This window comes from Caretta caretta, chromosome 24 (assembly GCF_965140235.1).
Source record: "Caretta caretta isolate rCarCar2 chromosome 24, rCarCar1.hap1, whole genome shotgun sequence".
In the NCBI taxonomy this organism is placed as follows: Eukaryota; Metazoa; Chordata; order Testudines; family Cheloniidae; genus Caretta; species Caretta caretta.
In genome coordinates, this window is record NC_134229.1 from 909,727 (window position 1) to 930,918 (window position 21,192).

Consider the following 21,192-nt stretch of genomic DNA (forward strand, 5'->3'; position numbering starts at 1 on the left):
GCGGTGGCTCTGGGTGCAAGACGCCCCCCAGCAGGGCTATAAGGAGAGGGCCTAATGTCTGCATCCCCCCATCTCTCTGTGGCCAGGGGCTGCTGTTACCCTAGAACCCCCCATTTTTCCCCTGCCCCAACAGGGGGTGCTATTGACCCTACAGAGCCTGGGCTCCAGGGCCAGGAGCAGGATCAGCCCAAGAGCCCTGGGTCCCCAGCACAGGCAGGGTCCGGGGGTCTGGGGCCAGGCCCTGCCCCCCGAACCAGCCAGCCAGCCACACACAGACAGGAGCGCCGAGGGTCCCTGCTTCTCCGTTTATTATCAAGCAGCCTTCGTTTAAAAAATAAAAACAGCAACCGAAAAGCGCGTGCGGGGCCCGACCCTGGGCCAGCTCCCGCTGAGTCGAGTCGTAGTTTGGTTTCTTTACACGAGAGAAGTTCAAGTAGCCGAGATTTCAAGTTCACCATAAGGCACTTTAAAGCCAGGCCAGGCCCCCCGCCCCGCCCCCGGCAAAGGACTGACACTGATGGCAGACAGCACTGGGGGCTAGGAGGGGGGAGAAATATATTACATCATCTCTTTAAATATAGATAAACTCGGATTTGGGGCTAATACTCCCCGGGGGGCTCCGGGGGCTGGGGGCGCTGCTGCCAGGGCAGACGGGAATGTGCAAACAGCAGAGACGCCCCTCGGGGGAGGAAAGCCGCAGCTCTGAGGTGGCCCCTGGGGCTCATCTGCCTCCGCGGGAGGGTATGGGCCCCCAGCCCACGGAACGGGCCCTCCTCCCCTTCCCGGGCAAACTTGCCCAAATAGTGCAACCAGAGAAAGCAGCGAGGAGTGCAGGGGCGAGTGAGGCCCGCGGGGGGTGGGGGCCTCCTCAGTTAAGGCATGGAGGTGCGCAGGGCACCCTAGATTTGCATTTCCCTGCAGTGGACAGCTGTGGGCAGGGGGCTCTAAATGACACTGACCCACAGTCCAATTCCACAAGCTATTTACAAGGGGGTGGGGGGGGCTGAGAAAGCCAGTGGGCGCTGTGGGACACCAGCTCTGCCCCAGGGCATTAAGTGCTTTTCCTCCGCCCAGCCGGTAAATAGAAACATACAGCTTTAAAAACCAGGGGCTGTCGAATGCGCGGCAGGGGGGTGGGGGGGGAGGGGCAGCACAGCTCCTCCCAGGGCATCGCTACATGACCCCCACATCCCCAGGCCCTGCAGGGCCCTAGGCACGCATGGCGCCTGAGCCAGCCAGCCCCACAGGAGGGGGGAGCGTGAAGTCCCCACCCTGCAGAGCCAGTTCCGTGGGGTGCAGGGCCAGCCACAGGCACCAGGGAGGCCACCAGGTGGCGCCCCGTGGCCAGCTGTCAGGGTGGCCCGGCACCCAGTGCTGGGGGTGCAACCAGGCCTGGCACACGGAGGGTTAAACACACCTGATTCATACAGGGAAGGGGCACCTGGTACAAACTGGCTCCAGGTACAGCCTGTCCCACCCGTGGGGCTGGTGGCTCCCTGCCAGCTGGGGCGGTGTGGACATGCTGCCCCCCCACCCAGCTCTGAGCACCAGCCAGCAGGGAGGGGCTGTGAGCTGGCAGAACTGCGAGCTCCCTTCTCATCCCCCCTTGGGCAGCTCAGACACACCAGCCAGCACCTGGCACTGCCCCCCAGGCTGTGGGAGGGGCAGGGCGAGGCCCCCCCAGCATTTCATTGTGCAAATCCGCCAGGGGGAGTTTCCCCCTTTGCATAATTCAGAACAAACAGCGACGGGAAAAACAGGAACAGAAACTTGCGTCGTCAAGTGAGAGACAGTTTGTGTGGGGAATAGCTTCCCGCCCAGGGAGCAGGGTCAGGCTGCAGCCCCGCCCCAACCTGGGAACAGAATCCAGGAGTCCTGGCCCCCAGATCCCTGTTCTGTAACCCCCAGACCCCACTCCCCTCCCAGACCTGGGGACAGAACCGAGAAGTCCCGACTCCCAGGCCCCGCATTCTAACCCACCAGACCCCACCCCCCTCCCAGAACCAGGGATAGAACCCAGGAGTCCTGACTCCCAGCCCCCGCATTCTAACCCACCAGACCCCACTCCCCTCCCAGAACCAGGGATAGAACCCAGGAGTCCTGACTCCCAGCCCCCCCCCCTTCTAACCCACCAGACGCCACTCCCCTCCCAAAGCCGAGGACAGGACCCAGGAGTCCTGGCTCCCAGACCCACCTGCTCTAACCCACCAGTCCCCCTCCCCTCCCAGAACCCAGGAGTCTTGATTCCCAGTCCTCTGCCAGCTCTTTGAAGAGCGGTGAGACATGAGGAGAAGAGGCCCAGCCTGCAGCCCCTGCTCCAGGGGAGCTGGGATGTACTCCCTGGGCAGCCCCGCCTGCCGCCCCCCCACAAGACCCACATGCCCGAAAGCCCCAGGCGGTCCTTATTGCTTCTTGTGCCCGCTCCCAGCAGGGGCAGGGTCCATGGGCTCCAGCTGGGGGCGCCGTGATGCACTATCCCCAGGGGGTGCTGGGCCTCCGCCCCGCCCAGCCCCTGCTCACCCCACTCCCAGCCCCAGAGCGGGAGCTGCTGGGGCTGTGCCCGCAGCAGCCCCCCACCAGGGCAGGGCAGGGCAGCACCCGCCCTGGGGATAGTGCCTGGGGCGGGGCCCTACGCCGTCTCCACGGGGACGGCCCCATCCAGCTGCGGCCCCTCCTCCCCCTCCTCCTCCTCCTCGTCCTCGTTGGGCGGGGGGGCGCGGGCCGGGTCCCAGAAGCGGGCCAGCGAGAGGCGCAGGCTCTCCAGGCGCCCATTGGACAGGTCGAGGCCCGGGGGGCCGGTGGGCGGCGGGGGGGGCTCCTCACGCCGGCGCCGGCGTGTCCGCACCTCCAGGCAGTTCTGGCCCTTGAGGTGGCGCTGCAGGTGGTCGTCCTTGGCGAAGGCCTTGTGGCAAAGGTAGCACTCGTAGGGCCGGGCGCCCGTATGCAGGTGCATGTGGTTCTTCAGGTCGTAGCTGTGCAGGAAGCGGGCGCTGCAATGCTGGCAGGAGTAGGGCCGCTCGCCCGTGTGCTTCCGCATGTGGATCTTCAGCTTGTCGTTCCTGCGGGGGGCGGGGAGAGAACCGTGAGCGGGGGGCGAGGGCCGCCCGTCGGCGGGGGCCGCGACTCTGGGCCGGGAGAGGCCCCAGCTCAGCCTACGCAGGGGGCAGGACCACACGAGAACTGCCCCTGCCCCCCCGGCACAGCGCTGCTCCCTGCCCCCCCGGCGCGCACAGCCATCGTCCCAGCTGGGCGCCGTCATCCATCCCCTGGCATGGGAACATAAGAAGGGCCCTACGGGGTCAGACCAAAGGTCCATCTAGCCCAGTGTCCTATCTTCCAGGTGCCCCAGAGGGAATGAACAGAACAGGGAATCACCAAGTGATCCATCCCCTGTCGGCCTCTCCCAGCTTCTGGCAAACAGCGGCTAGGGACCCCATCCCTGCCCATCCTGGCTAACAGCCATTGAGGGACCGATCCTCCATGAACTGATCTAGTTCTTTTTGGAACCCTGTTATGGTCTCAGCCCTCACAACATCCCCTGGCAAGGAGTTCCAGAGGTTGACTGTGCGTTGTGTGAAAAAAATACTTCCTTTGGTTTGTTTTAGACCTGCTGCCTATTCATTTCATTTAGCGTCCCCTCGTTCTTGTGTTACGAGAAGGAGTAAACAACACGTCCTTATTTACTTTCTCCACAGCAGTCATGATTTTATAGACCTCTATCGTGTCCCCCCTTGGTCGTGAAGCAGGGGTGCGCGTGGGGAAATCAGCAGGCAAAGCGGGGGGCAGGGGTGCACAGGAGGGAAACCTACAGGGGGAAGTGGGGGGTGCCGAGGGCACAGCCGGGCACTCACCAGGTGAAGCGGGGGCGCTGGGGGGACGCAGTGGGCGAAGCGGGGATGCCGGGGGCACTCACCGGGTGAAGCGGACGCCACACACCTCACAGGCGAACGGCTTCTCGCCGGTGTGGGTGCGCATGTGCCGGGGGAGCTTGCCCGCACCGTGGATGACCTTGTGGCAGACGGGGCACTCCTGGGGCATCTGGGAGCGACGCTTACGCACCAGCTTGTCGGGGCTGTCCAGGCCGGGGGCCAGGGGCTCCTGCTGCAGGGAGCTCAGGTAGGCCATGAGGTCAGGGTCAATGGGGTCCTCGTCAGAGCCAGCGTCCTCGGGAGACAGGGCTGGCTGGTAGGGGTAGGGATACGGGTAGGGGTAGGGGTGCGGGGGCAGCTCCTCCTCCTCAGCCGCCTCGTAGCCCTCGTAGGGCTGGGCCAGGCCCTCGGGCGCCGGGGGCGGCAGGGGAGAGGGCTCCCGAGGCTCGGGCAAGGGGCTGCCGGGGCCCGGCTCCTCAGTGTGGTGGTTGAGCCGGGAGGATCGAGCCTGCAGGAACTTGCGGGTCTTCTTGCTGCGGCGGGGGGCCGGGCGGGCAGGGAGCAGGGTGGCCCCGGGCCCGTCTGGCAGGGCGGCGAAGGCCTCGAGGTAGCGGCGCGCCCGCTCGCAGTCCCCGTCGTCGGGCCCGGGCGCCTCCCGCCCGCTGCCCTGCAGGATCTCCACGCAGGCGGCGATGACGCAGGGGATCTCCAGCAGCTGGGCGGCCTGCAGCACCTCACCCATGTTGGCGCTGCTGATGGTGAGCGTGGCCGTGTAGGCGAACTCCAGCAGCGCGCCCAGCGCCTCGGGCCCCACGAAGTCCAGCTCGCAGACCTCCTGCCCCGCGCCTGGCCCCGGCCCCGCGAACAGCTTCTTGAAGTAGCGGCTGCAGCCAGCCAGCACGGCCCGGTGGGTGCGGTACTCCAGCCCCCGCGTCTTGATGGTCACGTCGCACAGCACCCCGAGCTGGCGCTGCTCGTTCAGGCTGCTCAGCAACTCGCTGCTGTGGTCCGGGAAGGGGATGCCGATCAGGTCATCCTCGGGGCTCCCCATCCTCCTCACCTGCAGGCGGAGACAGGGCCTGGTCAGAGCCTTGCGCTCCCTGCGGCACCCGCCCCGGCTTCTGCGAGTCTGGGCCGGGGGGCAGCGAAGGCAGCTCCCACGCTGGGACTAGCCCTGCCCCGAGCCAGGCCCTACAGGGGGCTGGGCCCCCTCCCCAGAGTGCCAACACTCAAGCCCCAGGGATAACCCCCTCCACTGCCCCAGGGAGCAGCCAGGGCCCTCAGCCCTACAGGGCCCAGGGGGAGGGAAGCAGCCCACAGGGCCGCATGGAAGTGGGAGGGAGCAGCCACTCAAAGGAAACTTCTGTGGTGAGAGCGTTAGGTGGCTGGCTCCGCCACCGGTGGAGGAAACCCCCCCGCCCCGGAGCGATGCCAATGGCGGTGTGCAGGGGGAGTGGGCGTGCAGCCCCCCAGCACAGCAGATTCCTAGAAGAGATAATGCCGGCACCACGCTCCCATGGCGCCGATAAAATCTGCCCCGAGGAGCTCAGACTGACGCCGGCCGGGCGGGGGGAGCAGAACTTGTGGGACCCCTAAGCAGGGGGCAACGTCTGGTGCTGGGAAGGTGCACCTCAAATTCAGCAGCTCCTTGCCCCCCATCTCAAGGGTGTCAGCAGCCCCCCCCCCCCGCCCCACAGGGCAGGGCTCACGGGCAGACCACCTGAGCTGGGGATCCATTTGCACTAAAGCCAGATGCTGCTAGGGGCTCCCTATCCCCAGCAGATACCAGCCGCCTCCCAGAGCCGGGCAGGGGGAGAGAAGTCTGTGCAGGAGGCCAGAGCTGGGGAGGGGGGCACAGGGAGCAGGGCAGGGGACGTACCTACACCCAGGGCTTAGATTCACGCCTGGGCAAAGGCCCCCTGCCAGGAACCGGGGCTTCGTCTTCCCCCGCAGCCCAGACACAGCCGCAGCACCCGCTCGCCGCCCCCCTCGGTACGACCACACCAAAGGGGGAAATCTCAGCACGCCGCATTTGAATTAGCACCCGGCGCAGGCGGCTTCCTGAGCCGCCACTCACAGCCCCCCAGCGCCCAGCCCTGAGACCTCCCCTGGCACGCACCCGCTCCCCACGTGGGCATGAGACATGGGCACAGGGCCCCAACCTCGCCACCAAGCCCCTAATGGGGCAGATGCCCCCATCCCCGGGGCACACACGGGCCCTGTGCTGGCAGCCCCAGCAGAGGCCAAGCGGACTGGCCTCTCTCTGCCCCAGACAGTGAGGGGACCGGGGGTGGGCAGGGGAGCGTGTCCAGCTGCTACCCGGGCTGCACTGGTGCCGAGCAAGGGTCCCCTGGGCTCTCAGCCCAGTGAAGGGAGCCATGGACCCTGATACAAGCCACGCCAACCGGGCCCCTCCCCCCCCAAAGCTGAGGGCAGCAGGGCCATGGAGACCAACCCCCCTCCCCATCTGGGACACGGGGCTGGGCTTTGTCTGGGGCAGTACCAGCCCCCCCACAAGGCCCAGCCCAGCCTCACCCCACCGCACCCCCCTGCCCCAGCCGCATTACAGCCCCTAAGAGCTCCGAGGCCCAGTGACATCACGAGCTCCGAGAGCCCCGGACCTGCCAGGGAGCCAAACAGTGCAGGGGCAGCTGGGACTTAGTCAGAGCCGGGGATAGAACCCAGGAGTCCTGGCACTCACTGCCCGCCTCTCACCACCAGAGACTGCTGCTGCTGCCGGGGGAGCCTGCCCCAGCGCTCCCCACTCCGAGCTGGTGAGAGGGGCCAAGTGGTGCGGGAGGAGCGCCCAGCGCCGGGGTAGGGCAGGACCCATGGCCGCGGGCGGCTGGGCTGGGGGCAGAGCGTAGCGAGGAATGAGGGTGAGTGAGGGGCCCCTCCCTGTCCCCAGCTGTGCGGGAAGGCAGGGGACATGCCCCCTCTTGCCCAGCTGGGGGAGGTGTGGACGGCAGCCCCATGGCAAACAGGCCCTGCCCCCCACGGCCGCTCCCTGTGCTTGGGTGCCAGCCAGCTGGGGCTGCCTCCCGGTGCAGGAGGTGGGAACAGCGCTGCCCCTCCCCTCTCTGCCAAGCAGGATCCACCGGCAGGGCAGGCAGCAGCCTCCAAGTCAAGCAGGCGCCCGGGAAGCAGGCCGCGTCAGGGCTACTGGGGCGAAGCAGAGCCGGGCTGAAACCCCATCTCCAGGGTTTGGTCCAAGCCCCTGCCCAGATGCCCACACAAGGGACCTGCCAGCTACGCAGACCCTGCTGCCCCGCAGCACCCAGCCCTCCTGCCACGGGGCACTTTGCCTCTCCCATCTCTGGTGATGCTCCGCTCTGGGCTCAGCCCCACCCCAGCCACAGCAAGGAGCCCCCACTGCTGGGGGATGGGGCCCGAGGCTAGGGCTCCTGCTAGCTGGTGCTCGCCCCTGTTCAGCGCCTGGGGAGTGGGGCTACTGGATGAGAGGAGGGCAGGGACTGGTCCGTGGTCACACAGCAAGCGGGGAAGGGAACCTAGGAGTCCTGGCTCCCAGCCCCACTCACTAACTCACCAGACCCCACTCCCCGCCCCGAGCTGGGGACAGAACCCAGGAGTCCTGGCTCCTAGCACTGGGCGTTGAGCACTAGGCCAGGCCTTCTCCCAGCAGCCTCTCTCTCAGAGGGTGCAAGCCTGGCTGGATGAGAGGGAGCAGATTAGCACGGATTAACCCATCCCACCCCTCAGAGCAGACAAGCCGTGACAAAACCCCAATCAGATTAGGGAGGAGATTAGCAGGGGGGATTAGCGAGCAGGAGATTTCACACACAGCAGATCAGCCCCAGTGAGCGGAGGGCACTGGAGTAGTTGGGGGACACCCCCACACACACAGAGCTAGGAGATCCTCAAGGAGCCCCTCACCCCAAGCCAGAGGCACAGGCTGCCCCAGGGCCGGAGGGCTCTCAAGGCAGGGACCGTGTCCCCAGAACCCAGCACAACAGGGGCTGCTGTGACACAAAGCACTGGCCCAGACCGGGACCCAGCCAGCCCTGGGACGGGGTGCTGAGCTGGGGATACCCGAGCATCTGCCAAGGGCAGAGGGGGAGCAGAAAGACTGTCAGGAGGGAGGGGGGCAGACCCGGGAGAGGAGGCAGCTCCAGGCTGGGAGGGAGGGGCACCGGCAGAGCTGGGGGGCAGGCCTGGGCTGGCAGTGAGGGGCACCGGCAGAGCAGGGGTGGGGGTGCCTGGAATAGCGGGGGGCAGTCTGGGATTGCCATTTCTCATTCTAGCAGGCCCAGCACACAGGAATCCAGCCCCCACATATTGTTTTGCTCCCTGTATCCTGCCGCACCAGGGAGCTGGGGCCAGCCAGAGCCGCCCAAAACCCAAACACATGCACGGGAGAGGGGCGCCCGGCCTGGCCCTTCACGCTCCGCAGCTCTTCCTGTTTCCAGGGCAGCACCAGATTGCCTGGCAGCTAATGGCCAGGGGGGTGACACATCCCCCCCCGCCAATACACCCAAATGGCCCAGGTCCCTGCTGGGAAAATTCCACAGCAGCTCAGGGGCCACATGCAGGGGGACGGGGCCCCTTGCACCGACCTGGGCAGGCCCCCTGGGGCTCCACATTCTGGGCCCCTTGCACCGATGCCCCCACAGAGCCTTGCCCCCTTCCCCGACTGTGCCTCCCCCCCGACCCGCTCCCCACAGGGCTGATGGCTTGGTGCAGCGAGAGCTAACTGAGAACCCCGGCGTTTCGCTCTCGATTCCCCTGCCGGAGTCAGATCCGCCCCCACTCCCCCATGTCTCTCGCAGTTTCACAGCTCCTGCCCCCACCCGGGTGCAACTCTCCCTGCGGGTGAGAGAGAGGCCCCCACGCCAACAGCGCTTCCCACCCTGCTGCTGCGCCCAGCCAGACCCCGCAGCCAGCACCTCGCCGCTCCCTTTCTCCAGCCCCGGTGGGACCCCTGCTGCAGCCCTTTGGGCAACTCCTCAGGTGGCACCAGCCCCCAGGGGCGCCCCCCACTGCCCGGCATGCCCCAGACCAGGCCCCAGCTCAGCCGGCTAGGGGGCCCCTACATCACAAGTGGGAATCTCCAGCCATTAACCTGCAACCTCTTGGGCGCAGAGGAGAGGGAGGCGAGGAGCAGCGTGCCCCATGCCACAGCTCAGCGTGGGACCTACCCTGGGGTCACTGCGCCCGACACAGCAACGGGGTGGGGGCTATGGCCCAGCTGAGCTAGGAAGTGGAGGGTCAGCTGCCTCATAACCCCCTGGCCTGGCAGATGGGCAACGGTCGGCACACAGACCGGATGGCACTGCCAAGGGGCAGGCCCGTCCCAGTGGCGGGCGGGCGGGCGGACTTTCCATCACACCCACTGCCTGTTACTGCCCCCCCCCCAGTGCATCCTCCCCACAGGAGCAGCTCTGCATGTGGAGCCGGAGTTACCATCGAGCCAGATGAGAGCGATAAGCGACGCGGCGGGGGGGCAGGTGTGTGGGTGCAGAGCGCAGCCCGGAAATGGAGAGCGGCCGCACGGCGCAGCCCCCGCCCCGTGGAGCAGCCAGGCCCCAGGGCTCTGACCCCACGACCCCCCGGCCAGCCCCTTCAGAGATGGTTCCCCAACCCCTTCCACAGGGGTGGGGGGGGGGTGAACCTGGGCTCGGCGCAGGGAACCACCCCCCGCAGCTGCGAGAAAACAGCAAGTCCCCCGCCCCCGCCCCCGCCCCCGCCTCCCCAGCCCCGCTGGGCCAAGCTGCGAGTGGGTGGGGCTCTAGCCCCACCCAGCCTTGCTGCAGAGCACAGCCTGGCCTGCGCGGGGGTACGGTGGGTCACGCACGGGCAGGGATCCTGCAACCCAACCCAGACCAGAGACGCTCGTTAGGATCCCAACGATGGGGAGGAGCGGGGGCCTACGTCTCACCCCCTCCCCTGGTTTACCCAGTGCTCCCCCCCCAGCCCCCAGCTCAGGCCCATCCACAGCACCCAGGCCCTTCCCCTGCCGTGAATCATCCACAGCCCCGGCTGGGCGCTTGGGGACAGGGCTCACCCGCGACTCAGCCCTGCAGCGCCCAGCACCACGGGGCCCAGCACAGAGCAGGGCCTGCAGGAGCCGACGGCGCCCCGAACCAAGCCAAGGCGGCACCCTCGCTCTCCCCCAGGCCAGCCATGGAGCAGGGGTCGGGGGACCCCCTGCTCCCAGCACAGCGGCTGGGCCTGCAGCAGCGGGGCCGGGCAGGGCGCCTGGAAGCTGCGTCAGCTCCCGGGCCAGGCCTGGGCCCAGGGTGATCTCACTCTTTCCAGCACAGTGCAGCCAGCTCTGGCACCGGAAAGCAGAGCCAGTGCCGGTAAGGGGGGCCTGTTCCCAATCGCTGCGGTGAGCCGGGGCCGAGGCAGCGCGGCTCCCCACGCCCACGGCTCCTCTCCGAGCTGCCGCATGGCCTCCCAGGGGCCCAGCAGTCCCACCGAGCGGGGGCGGCCTGTCTCCCCAGGTCCCAACAGGCCCTGGCCGTCTCCCCTGGTAACAGGGCCACAGCCCCTGGCGGGGAACAATGCAATCCCCAGCGGGTCAGCCTGACACCATGTGCCCGGCAGGCTGGGCCCCGCGCAGAGGCCAGCTCCGCCCCGCCCCGTGTGTCAGCCACGCAGGAGGAGCCCTTGTGCAACTTTATTAGTTACCTGCCCTGCTTCACCTGGCAACCAGGTGGTTCCCAGGGAACGAGCCGCAGCCCAGGTCAGAGCCCTGCCCCTGGCACCGCGCGGGCCTGGGAGCCACCTGGCAAGGGCACAGCCCAACTGCTCGGCTCCTCCTTGCTCTCACGGCCCTTCGTGCGAGGGGCAGGTGGCGGGACCCAGGTCCTGGGAAACCCTCTCTGCGGGGCTGCCTCAAGCCCCTGCAGTTCCAGCTGGAGACGCTGCATCCAGCGCAGAACTGGGCAGCATTGTCGTGCGTTATTCAACAGCCACCACACCCCACCCTAGAGGCAGCTGCCTCTCAGCACCAGGCGAGGGATCGCTGGGCACTTCAGAGAACCAGCAGCTGCCGTCCCCACAGTCACACCTCAGAGCCTGCGTCAGACGCAAGAGCAGCCGCCCCATCCAGCTGCCCCCGCCGGGCCCCATGGGAGGCAAACCCCCGAGGTACTGGCAAGCACTGCCCAGCACCCAGCTGGATCCGGCCCTGCTCCAGCCACTGGGGCAATCCAGAGAACCCGCTGCCCTTCACCATCATCCACCCCAGCACCAGCCTCCTTCAGAGCCCTTCCTTCGAGCCCCACTCCCTCCTTCCTGGGGGCAGGACTGGGTTCTGGCTGCTGGCCGGGGCCCCATGGCAATGGTGATTTAACCCACAACTGTTGGGACCCTGGGGGGAACCAAATGCCCCACTGCTAGTGGAACATGCAGGGACTGGAGAGCACCCAGCCCCTCAGCCTCAGCAGCTGTGAACTGTTCAGGTTACACCAGAGCCAGGGGCCCCGGGTGAGGGACGCTCTCGAGGGACTTCACAGCTGCACTGGGAAATGTGAGTCACGGGGGAGGTGAGAGCAGCTCTAACCACTGGGATGTATTTCCTTCCCACCCATCCCCAGAGCCGGGAGAGAACCCAGGAGTCCTGGCTCCCAGCCCCCCTGCTCTAACCCCCCAGACCCCACTCCCCTCCCCAAGATGGGGAGAGAACCCAGGAGTCCTGGCTCCCAGCCCCCCTGCCCTAGCCCTGAGACACCGCTCTCTCCTTAGCAGGACAATTTCCTCTTTAGTGCAGGGTCCGTCCCAGCGTCTTTGGGGTGGGGGAAGGGGGGGGGTCTCACACACCCTGCTGTGGGCTAGAAAGCTGTCCTATTGAATTGCGGCCCCACCCTGCCCCTCCCTCCCCCCGGGCTCAGATATGCCCTCGAAGAGCTGCAAAATGGGCCCCTCCGCAGCATTTTCCTGAGCCCAGTTGGAGCGGCTCACACCCCCTGGCCTGGACTGCCGGGCCGGGCTGGGCTGCCCTCCTCACGGCCCACCGCGGGCCGGCCCAGCGGGAACCAAACCCACGAAGAGCCAGGCACAGAGCAGGCAATCGCCCCAACTCCCTGTAGGGTCTGGCCACTGGGCTCGGCTACCCCTAGCTGGCCCCTGAGCACTGGCAGCTCCCGGGCCTGGCCCTGCGGGGCTGCCCCACGGGGGGAAGGGGAGCATCTAAAGGGGGAAAACCAGATAAGACAGAGCCCCCCCAGGGGAGCTCCAGCCAAGAGAAGGGGGACACAGCCAGCGTCTCGCTGCCGAGATCAGAGGTCACCCCCCCCACCCGAGCCAGCCCCATGACCGGGGGGCTGCCATGCCAGCATCTGGCGGCGGTGGGGCCCCGCTGTGCATGCAGGCAGGGGGATGGGGGCTGAGCGGCTGCTGCTCTTTGAAAAACAACAAGCACACAAGAAAGGAAATGGTTTTAAACACGGAGGAAAACAAAACCCACCCACCCCATGGCGGGGGGGGCATGGAGCCCCATGGTGGCGGGGGGGGAGGGGAGTTGTGTGACACACACCCCCCATTCTGTGCAGCGCGCTGTCAAGCTGCCGGCAGGAGCCAACTGTGCGTCGACCTCCAAGTTCAACTGCATCCATCACCGCATCACCCTGCCAGGTGGCAGCTGGAGCAGAGCTACGGGACCACAGACACCCCCCCCCAGGGCACAGCGATGGGACCACAGACCCCCCCCACACACACACGGCACAGCGACGGGACCACGGACCCCCCCCCCCACACACACACGGCACAGCGACGGGACCACGGACCCCCCCACACACACACACGGCACAGCGACGGGACCACGGACCCCCCCCACACACACACACGGCACAGCGACGGGACCACAGACACCCCCCCCCAGGGCACAGCAATGGGACCACAGACCCCCACACACACACACGGCACAGCGACGGGACCACAGACACCCCCCCCAGGGCACAGCGACGGGACCACGGACCCCCCCCACACACACACACGGCACAGTGACAGGACCACAGACACCCCCCCCCGGGCACAGCGATGGGACCACAGACCCCACACACACACACACGGCACAGCGACGGAACCACGGACACCCCACACACACACACACAGCACAGCAACAGGACCACAGACCCCCACCGGGCACAGCGATAGGACCACGGACCCCCCCCACACACACAGCACAGCGACAGGACCACGGACCCCCCCCAGGGCACAGCGATGGGACCACAGACCCCCACACACACACGGCACAGCGACGGGACCACGGACCCCCCCCCCACACACACACGGCACAGCGACGGGACCACGGACCCCCCACACACACGGCACAGCGACGGGACCACGGACCCCACACACACACACACACGGCACAGCGACGGGACCACAGACACCCCCCCCCAGGGCACAGCAATGGGACCACAGACCCCCCCACACACACACGGCACAGCGACGGGACCACAGACACCCCCCCCAGGGCACAGCGACGGGACCACGGACCCCCCCCCACACACACACACGGCACAGCGACGGGACCACGGACCCCCCCACACACACACACGGCACAGCGACGGGACCACAGACACACACCCCCAGGGCACAGCGACGGGACCACAGACCCCCCCACACACACACGGCACAGCGACGGGACCACGGACCCCCCCCCCACACACACACGGCACAGCGACGGGACCACGGACCCCCAACACACACACACACGGCACAGCGACGGGACCACAGACACCCCCCCCCAGGGCACAGCGATGGGACCACAGACCCCCCCACACACACACGGCACAGCGACGGGACCACGGACCCCCCCCCACACACACACGGCACAGTGACAGGACCACAGACACCCCCCCCCCGGGCACAGCGATGGGACCACAGACCCCACACACACACACACGGCACAGCGACGGAACCACGGACACCCCACACACACACACACAGCACAGCAACAGGACCACAGACCCCCACCGGGCACAGCGATAGGACCACGGACCCCCCCCACACACACAGCACAGCGACAGGACCACGGACCCCCCCCAGGGCACAGCGATGGGACCACAGACCCCCCCCCCACACACACACGGCACAGCGATGGGACCACGGACCCCCCCAGGGCACAGCGATGGGACCACGGACCCCCCCCCACACACACACACAGCACAGCAACAGGACCACAGACCCCCCCACACACACAGCACAGCAACAGGACCACAGACCCCCACCGGGCACAGCGATAGGACCACGGACCCCCCACACACACACAGCACAGCGACAGGACCACGGACCCCCCCAGGGCACAGCGATGGGACCACGGACCCCCCCCCCACACACAGCACAGCAACAGGACCACAGACCCCCCCACACACACAGCACAGCAACAGGACCACAGACCCCCCACAGGGCACAGCGACGGGACCACGGACCCCCCCCCCACACACACACAGCGCAGCGACAGGACCACGGGCCTCCCTCCCCCCATAGGGCACAGCATCAGGACCACGGACCCCCCACACACACACACTCAGGGCTCAGTGATGGGGCCACGGACCCTGCCCCCCAGGCACGGGGCCAAAGACACCCCCCCCCCACACACACACGGCACAGCGACGGGACCACAGACCCCCCCCCTCAGCGCACAGTGATGGGACCACGGACCCCCCCCACACACACACAGCGCAGCGACGGGACCACGGGCCTCCCTCCCCCCACAGGGCACAGCATCGGGACCACGGACCCCACACACACACACACACAGGGCTCAGTGATGGGGCCACAGACCACCCCCTCACCAGGGCACAGCAATGGGACCACGGACCCCCCCACACACAAACACGGCACAGCGACAGGACCACAGACCCCCCCACAGGGCACAGTGATGGGACCATGGACCCCCCCACACACACACAGCACAGTGACAGGACCACGGGCCTCCCTCCCCCCACACAGGGCATGGGGCCACGGACCCCCCCACACACACACACGGCACAGCAACAGGACCACAGACCCCCCCCACACACACACGGCACAGCAACGGGACCACAGACCCCCCCCACACACAGCACAGCAACGGGACCACAGACCCCCCCCCCCCGGGCACAGCGACGGGACCACAGACCCCCCCCACACACACACACGGCACAGCGACAGGACCACAGACACTCCCCCCCTCAGCGCACAGTGATGGGACCATGGACCCCCCCACACACACACACAGCGCAGCAACGGGACCACGGGCCTCCCTCCCCCCACAGGGCACAGCATCGGGACCACGGACCCCACACACACATACAGGGCTCAACGATGGGGCCACGGACCCCACCCCCCAGGCACAGCGACAGGGCCAAGGACACCCCCCCACACACATATACAGGGCACAGCAATGGGACCACGGACCCCCCCCACACACACACACAGAGCAAAGCCACGGGGTCACCCCCAGCCCCAGCGGCGAGAACTCACGTCTTTCCCTAATCCTCTAATGGGCTGGGGTGGTGTGTGGGACGCGCGGTCCCTGCAGACACCTGCCACTGCCCCAAGGAGCCAGGGCAACCCCCCACCCCCACCAGGCCGGGCCAGACACATCCTGCCTGGGTCAGATGCCAGAGCAATCCCACCCCAGGCCCAGTAACAAGGAAGGGGGAACCCCGTCACCCCCACGGCCATGCCTGCTGTCTAGCAGGCTGCAGGGGAGGCCAGGCAGCAAGGCCCCCTGGAGCCAGGCCCCCAATGCATGTTAAACCCCAGCCCACCCCCAAATGCAGGGCTCAGGCGAGAGGCACCCAAGGGGGGCAGAGACAGGGAGACCAGGCTGATCCAGGACTGACGCTCACCCTCCCGGTGCCTCCAGCCACCCATCACCCAGGCAGAGCCAGGGCATCAGGAGCAGGCCCCTAGATGTGGGGCAGCTCCACAAGTGGGGGACATCCAACCCCTCAGATCGAGCACCATCCCCACCATAGCGCCCGGGGCCTCCACTCTGCTCCACGGTGCCGAACAGAGAGACTAGGTGGCCCAGCTCCCCCAGAGCCTGCAAACTCCCCCCGTGCCAACAGGGCCTGCCCAACCCCGACTCCCCCAGGGCCTGCACACATCCCCCCACAGGGCCAATCTGTCTCCGGCTCCCCCAGAGCCAACCTGCCCCCAACTCCTCCATGGCCTGCACACTGCCCCCCCCGCCACCCTTCCCACCCACCCACCCACACACAGGGCCAACCTGTCTCCAGCTGCCCCAGGGCCCCCAAACCACACACACATCCAGAGCCAGCCTGCCCCCAGCTCCTCCAGGGCCTGCAATTCCCCCGGCCTCTGGCCAACAGGACGAGTCCAACCCAGGCTTCCCCAGGACCTGCATCCCCAACCCCTTGGGCCTGTGTTACCCCCCACCCCCAGGCAGGGCTGTCCCAACCCCATCTCCCCCAGGCCTATGCTCCCCCCTCCCCCACCGGGCTGACCTAGTGTAGCTGGGTCCCAAGCGCTGAGGGTCTCCCCACCTTGTGCAGATGGGTCCAGCTCACTGCCTCAGTCCCGCTCCAGCCTATGGGGACCCCTTTGGGCTGGCAGACCCGGGACAGCACATCCAGCCCCCGGCAGAGAAAGGGATCGTCCCCCACCGGAACCCCCACAGAGCATGCACGGCGGCCAGAGGGGGCAGGGACAGCCTGACACTAGGCCACCGGGCTGAGACCTGGGGGCACCTGGCTCCCGTTCCCAGCCCTGCCATAGCCTCTCGCTGGGACCCCAAGCCAGTCCCGCCTCTCTCAGGCCTTGGCTCCCAACTGGCCCTTCCCTCCCAGGCAAGCAGCTGCAGACCAAGTCTGTTCGGGATTGTGAGGCTCAGACCCGCCGGGAGGAAGCCAGGGCACAGCCCCCCACCTCCGCAAGGGGCACCTGCCGTACTAGCAGGGGGGCAAGATGTCAGCATCCCCTTCCCACAACACACAGCCCCCCAGAGCCTCCCTACCCCAAAGCCATGGGGGAACGGAGCTCCCAGGGGAGAGCGCCCCCCAGACAATCCCAGCACCGCCTGGCGCCTGCCAAGCGGGCACAGCCAGGGCACAGACGGACGCCTCGCTCCGCTCGCCCCTGCGGGTGCTGCCAAGCCCACTCCTCTGCTCCCCGCCAACCTTGCCAGCGCATCCCCCGCGCCCATGGCCCCTCACCTTCGGCTGCGTCCCTGCGCGGCTAGCTCTCGGCAGGGCGGCTGGGCTCCGTGTGAACCTGGCCCCGCTCCCCGCTCACACTTCAGCTCCCATCCCACCTCAAAAGGAGTCGACGCCCACACCCCAAGTCATGCACCTCCCAGCCCCGCTCCCCAGAACACACACGGCATTAACCCTTTGGCAGCGGGCCGCAGCGCCAGGGGCCCTGCCTGCCACGGGGGGACAGCCCCCCCCCCGCCCCGAAAGAGAGGAAATTCCCAGCACACCAGGCCAACACGTCAGAGCACCCGGGGTGAGGCACAGCCGGGGGAACCCCCTCCCCACATGCCAGACCCTGTGGGGATGGGAACAGGGGGTGCAGAGGCCAATCGCATGGGGAAGGGGGCTCAGGGCTGCCCCCAGCCCAGCCATGGGGGTGGTGTTCCCCCCAGGTCCCCTGCTCCAGCCCACCACTGCCATCCTAATGGGGGCCCTGCTACCTGTGGGATAAGGCTCCACTTGCTGGCTTAGCTGCAGCCCCCGCATCCCGGCCAGCTCAGCCCCCCGGGAGCCCCTGGGGTGGGGTGCGCTGCCCGGCCCAGCAGGGAGCCTCAGTGGCTGGCAGCTGTGCTCGGATGGCTCCAACCCTGGGCTCGCCCCAGGGTGCAGGGCTGCACCACCACCAGAGCCAGGCTCTGCGCTGCGTGCCGTGACCTGCCCAGCCGGCCGACCCCAGGAGCCACCCCAGCCTCCTAGCCCCAGAGGGACCTGGCCCCGCATGCCAGAGAAAGACTGGGGCCGGCAGCTTGGTTGCCCCCAGTGCCCCGGGGGTGAGGGGCAGACAACCTGTGTCTGTCTGCAGGCCCCCAGCTCCCATGTGCATGGCAGGAAGGTGCTGGAGAATGTCTAGGCCACAGGGGGCTCCAGCATAGCCCCCTTGGGACTGTGTTCAGGATGAGCAGCACCCCCGGATGATCAGCAAGCTCCCACCAGCACCCAGCCAGGGGAGCCTGGCCAAGCACCGCCATGTAGGGCGGTGAGTGAGACAGGCTCCTGGCAGAGCTGGCCAAGCCGTAGAGCCAGCAAGTGGCCCAGATCCCAGGCAGGGCATGGGGCAGGTGCCGTGCGCATGTTGTATCTCGCACGCTGTTCCTGCCCTGAGCAGCTGGGCCAGACCCAGACCCAGACCCCCGCCAGGAGCCAGGTCCCCCTTTGCTGAGCTTCACTCCTTCCTCCTCCTATGCGTCAGGGGTGATGCCCCGGGGCTGGTGGGGGCCAGCCCCCTCCCACTGATCTGCACCCACTGTGACGAGCAGGGAGTGGGGAGGATTGACCTGGGGATGTCGCAGGGGAGTTTTCCTGGACTGTCTGCATTGGGGATGGAATGGCATGGAGGGATGATACCTGAGCCTGTAATCTGAGCCCGGGGGGGGGTGGGGGGGGACAGGGGACACGCCAGGTGACACCTTTTGCCCCAGGAAGCTGGACAAAGGCTGGAGGAGGAGCTGTGGGGAGGCTGGGTGAGACGACTGGAGGGGGTTTGAGTTTGGAGAGGTCTGGGGAAACGGAGGGAGCCCTAGGGCTGGGGTCTAAGCTCCCTGCCCCACAGATGGACCTGACTGAGGGGTCCTGGTCTCTGTACCTACAAGCTCTGATTTGGACTGTGTTCCTGTCATCTAATAAACCTTCTGTTTTACCGGCTGGCTGAGAGTCGCAGTCAAACCGCAGGAAGTGGGGAGTGCAGGGCTGACTACCCCACACTCCGTGACACCCACACACTGTTGCCACTGCCCCCTGCCAGGGCGCTGGGTGCTCCAATCCCCTGGGCAGAGCCTACGGTTGCCAGCTTTGGTTGAACAGATTCCTGGAGGTTTCATCACATGACACAATCTTTAGTTCCTGGAGACTCCAAGACAATCCTGCAGGATTGGTGACCCTAGCAGAGCTGCGGCTTTTCACAGTATCTCCTCCCCACCCCGCCCAAACACACCTGCCACAGCCCGCACCCCACCCACAGCGCTTGCCGGGCCCTCACCCTGGGCAGCCCACAGCCCCGCTAGGCACACGGGCAGCAGGGGAGAGCACTCCTGGAGCGGCCGCATCGCCCCGCTGGGCACCAGCTGTTCTGGCAACGCTGGCATCCCCAGGGGCTATGGCAGGTCGCAGGGGCGGGCACTGGGAACCCAGGAGAGAAGGAGCAGCAGCAGGGACCTCTGCCCCAGCACCCGCAGTCCCCAGCCTGGCTTGGTCAGGGCGGGGCAACCGGCCCTCCCGCTGGGGCCTCTCAGAGAGAGACAGGCCACGCCAGAGGGGTGGGGTGGTGAGAGGGACCACAGGCCAGTGCCGGTTTCCCCACCCCACAGCCCCCCAGAGCTCCCCACCCTGCCCACCGAGTCCATGTTCACACCACGCCAATCCCCAGGAATGCTCGGTCCCCTGCCCAGCAGCACTGGGGGCCCCTGGCAGCCAGAAAGGGGGAAAGGGAGCAGCAATCTAGGGCACTCAAAGGCACCCAGCCCCCCCAGGGAGGGAGCAGAGATGCACCCAAGACCCCTCCATGGCGGGGAGTCCTTACCCACCAGGTGCTTCACAAATGCAGCCAGAGGAACATGCTGAGCGCAAATCCAGAGAACAATCACATTGCTGCTCCGCACGGCTACAGAGCAGGGGCCAGGGCACTGCCCCCCATGGCACTGCTCCCCCCACCTCACTACCCCATGGCACACCAACCCCCCACTGCCCCCCATGCCACACTGACACCCCCCCACCTCACTACCCCCCATGCCACACTGACCCTCCCACTGCCCCCATGGCACACTGACCCCCCTCCTCACTACCCCCTGCCACACTGACCCTCCAACTGCCCCCATGGCACACTGACCCCCCCAACTCACTACCCCCCATGCCACACTGACCCTCCCACTGCCCCCCTGGCACTGCTCCCCCCACCTCACTACCCCATGGCACACTGACCCCCCTCCTCACTACCTCCTGCCACACTGACCCTCCCACTGCCCCCATGGCACACTGACCCCCCCAACTCACTACCCCCCATGCCACACTGACCCTCCCACTGCCCCCCTGGCACTGCTCCCCCCACCTCACTACCCCATGGCACACTGACCCCCCTCCTCACTACCTCCTGCCACACTGACCCTCCCACTGCCCCCATGGCACACTGACCCCCCCAACTCACTACCCCCCATGCCACACTGACCCTCCCACTGCCCCCATGGCACTGCTCCCCCCACCTCACTACCCCATGCCACACTGACCCTCCTCCTCACTACCCCCCATGGCACACTGACCCCCCCAACTCACTACCCCCCATGCCACACTGACCCTCCCACTGCCCCCATGGCACTGCTCCCCCCACCTCACTACCCCATGGCACACCGACCCCCCACTGCCCCCCATGCCACACTGCCCCCCTCCTCACTACCCCCCATGCCACACTGACCCCCCCACTATTCCTCTATGCAGCACTGACACCCTCCCACTGCCCCCCACCCTGCACTGACCCCCCAGTGTTCCTCCATGCCACAGGACCCCCTCCCACACTGCCCCCCACCACATGACCCCCCAGCGCCCCCCCCCTTACGCTGGACCCACACCCCAGCAGGCAGGTGCAGAAGCCGAGCCCTGTGGGACGCAGCCAGGGAACATCTATAGAAGCAGCCTTGACTTTGGGGTCTCCTTCTGCAGAGGGTTTAAAGGGTCCCGGGTCCCAGAGGTGCTCTGTGCCCCTGCTGGAGTCAATGGGAGCTATGGGTGCCAGGCCCCCGCAAGGCATTTGGAGGGGTGTCAGGACTGAACCCCGGCCACGGGGTTCTGGCTCCTGGCTGCAGCCATCTGGCAGAGCAGAACCGATAGGCGGGAGTCAGAGCATCACCTGTGCCACCCACACACAGGAGGGCAGGAGCCTTGCCCAGCCAGCCTGGCACCGAGCCCCCACCTTGGGGCAGAGTGGAGCCCCTCCCCCCAGCCCTGCCCAGGGCCTTGCAGGGTCAGTCAGAGCAGCCACCGGCCCAGGGTCCCACTGCGGGGAGCACCAGGCCCCAGCCGCCAGCCAGGAGCGGAGCAGCCAGCCTGGGGCAGCAGAGGCTGGCTCTGGGCGCCCGGTGGGCACAGCCCCGAGAGGAAGGGCGCCAGGCACCTGCCTGCCAGCCCTCCACACCTGCCCTTTGCCCCCATAAAGGAGGGGAACG

General features: G+C 67.3%; 1 protein-coding gene across 5 annotated transcripts in view; it reads right to left on the minus strand.

Annotated features, from left to right (window-relative positions):
- Positions 1-291: 291 nt before the first annotated feature.
- ZBTB7B (zinc finger and BTB domain containing 7B) overlaps positions 292-21,192 on the minus strand; it is a 35,449-nt gene continuing 14,548 nt past the window's right edge. For 4 of the 5 annotated variants that reach the window (XM_048828570.2, XM_048828569.2, XM_048828571.2 and 1 more), the window contains exons 2-3: positions 3,914-4,929; positions 292-3,059 (exon numbers count right to left, since the gene is read on the minus strand). In XM_048828570.2, coding sequence (XP_048684527.2) covers positions 2,630-3,059; positions 3,914-4,920 — 1,437 coding nt within the window. In that variant the 5' untranslated portion in view covers positions 4,921-4,929 and the 3' untranslated portion in view covers positions 292-2,629. Of the gene's footprint in view, positions 3,060-3,913; positions 4,930-17,005; positions 17,064-21,192 lie in introns of those variants that run through there. The other variant, XM_075122773.1, reaches the window with a different exon arrangement.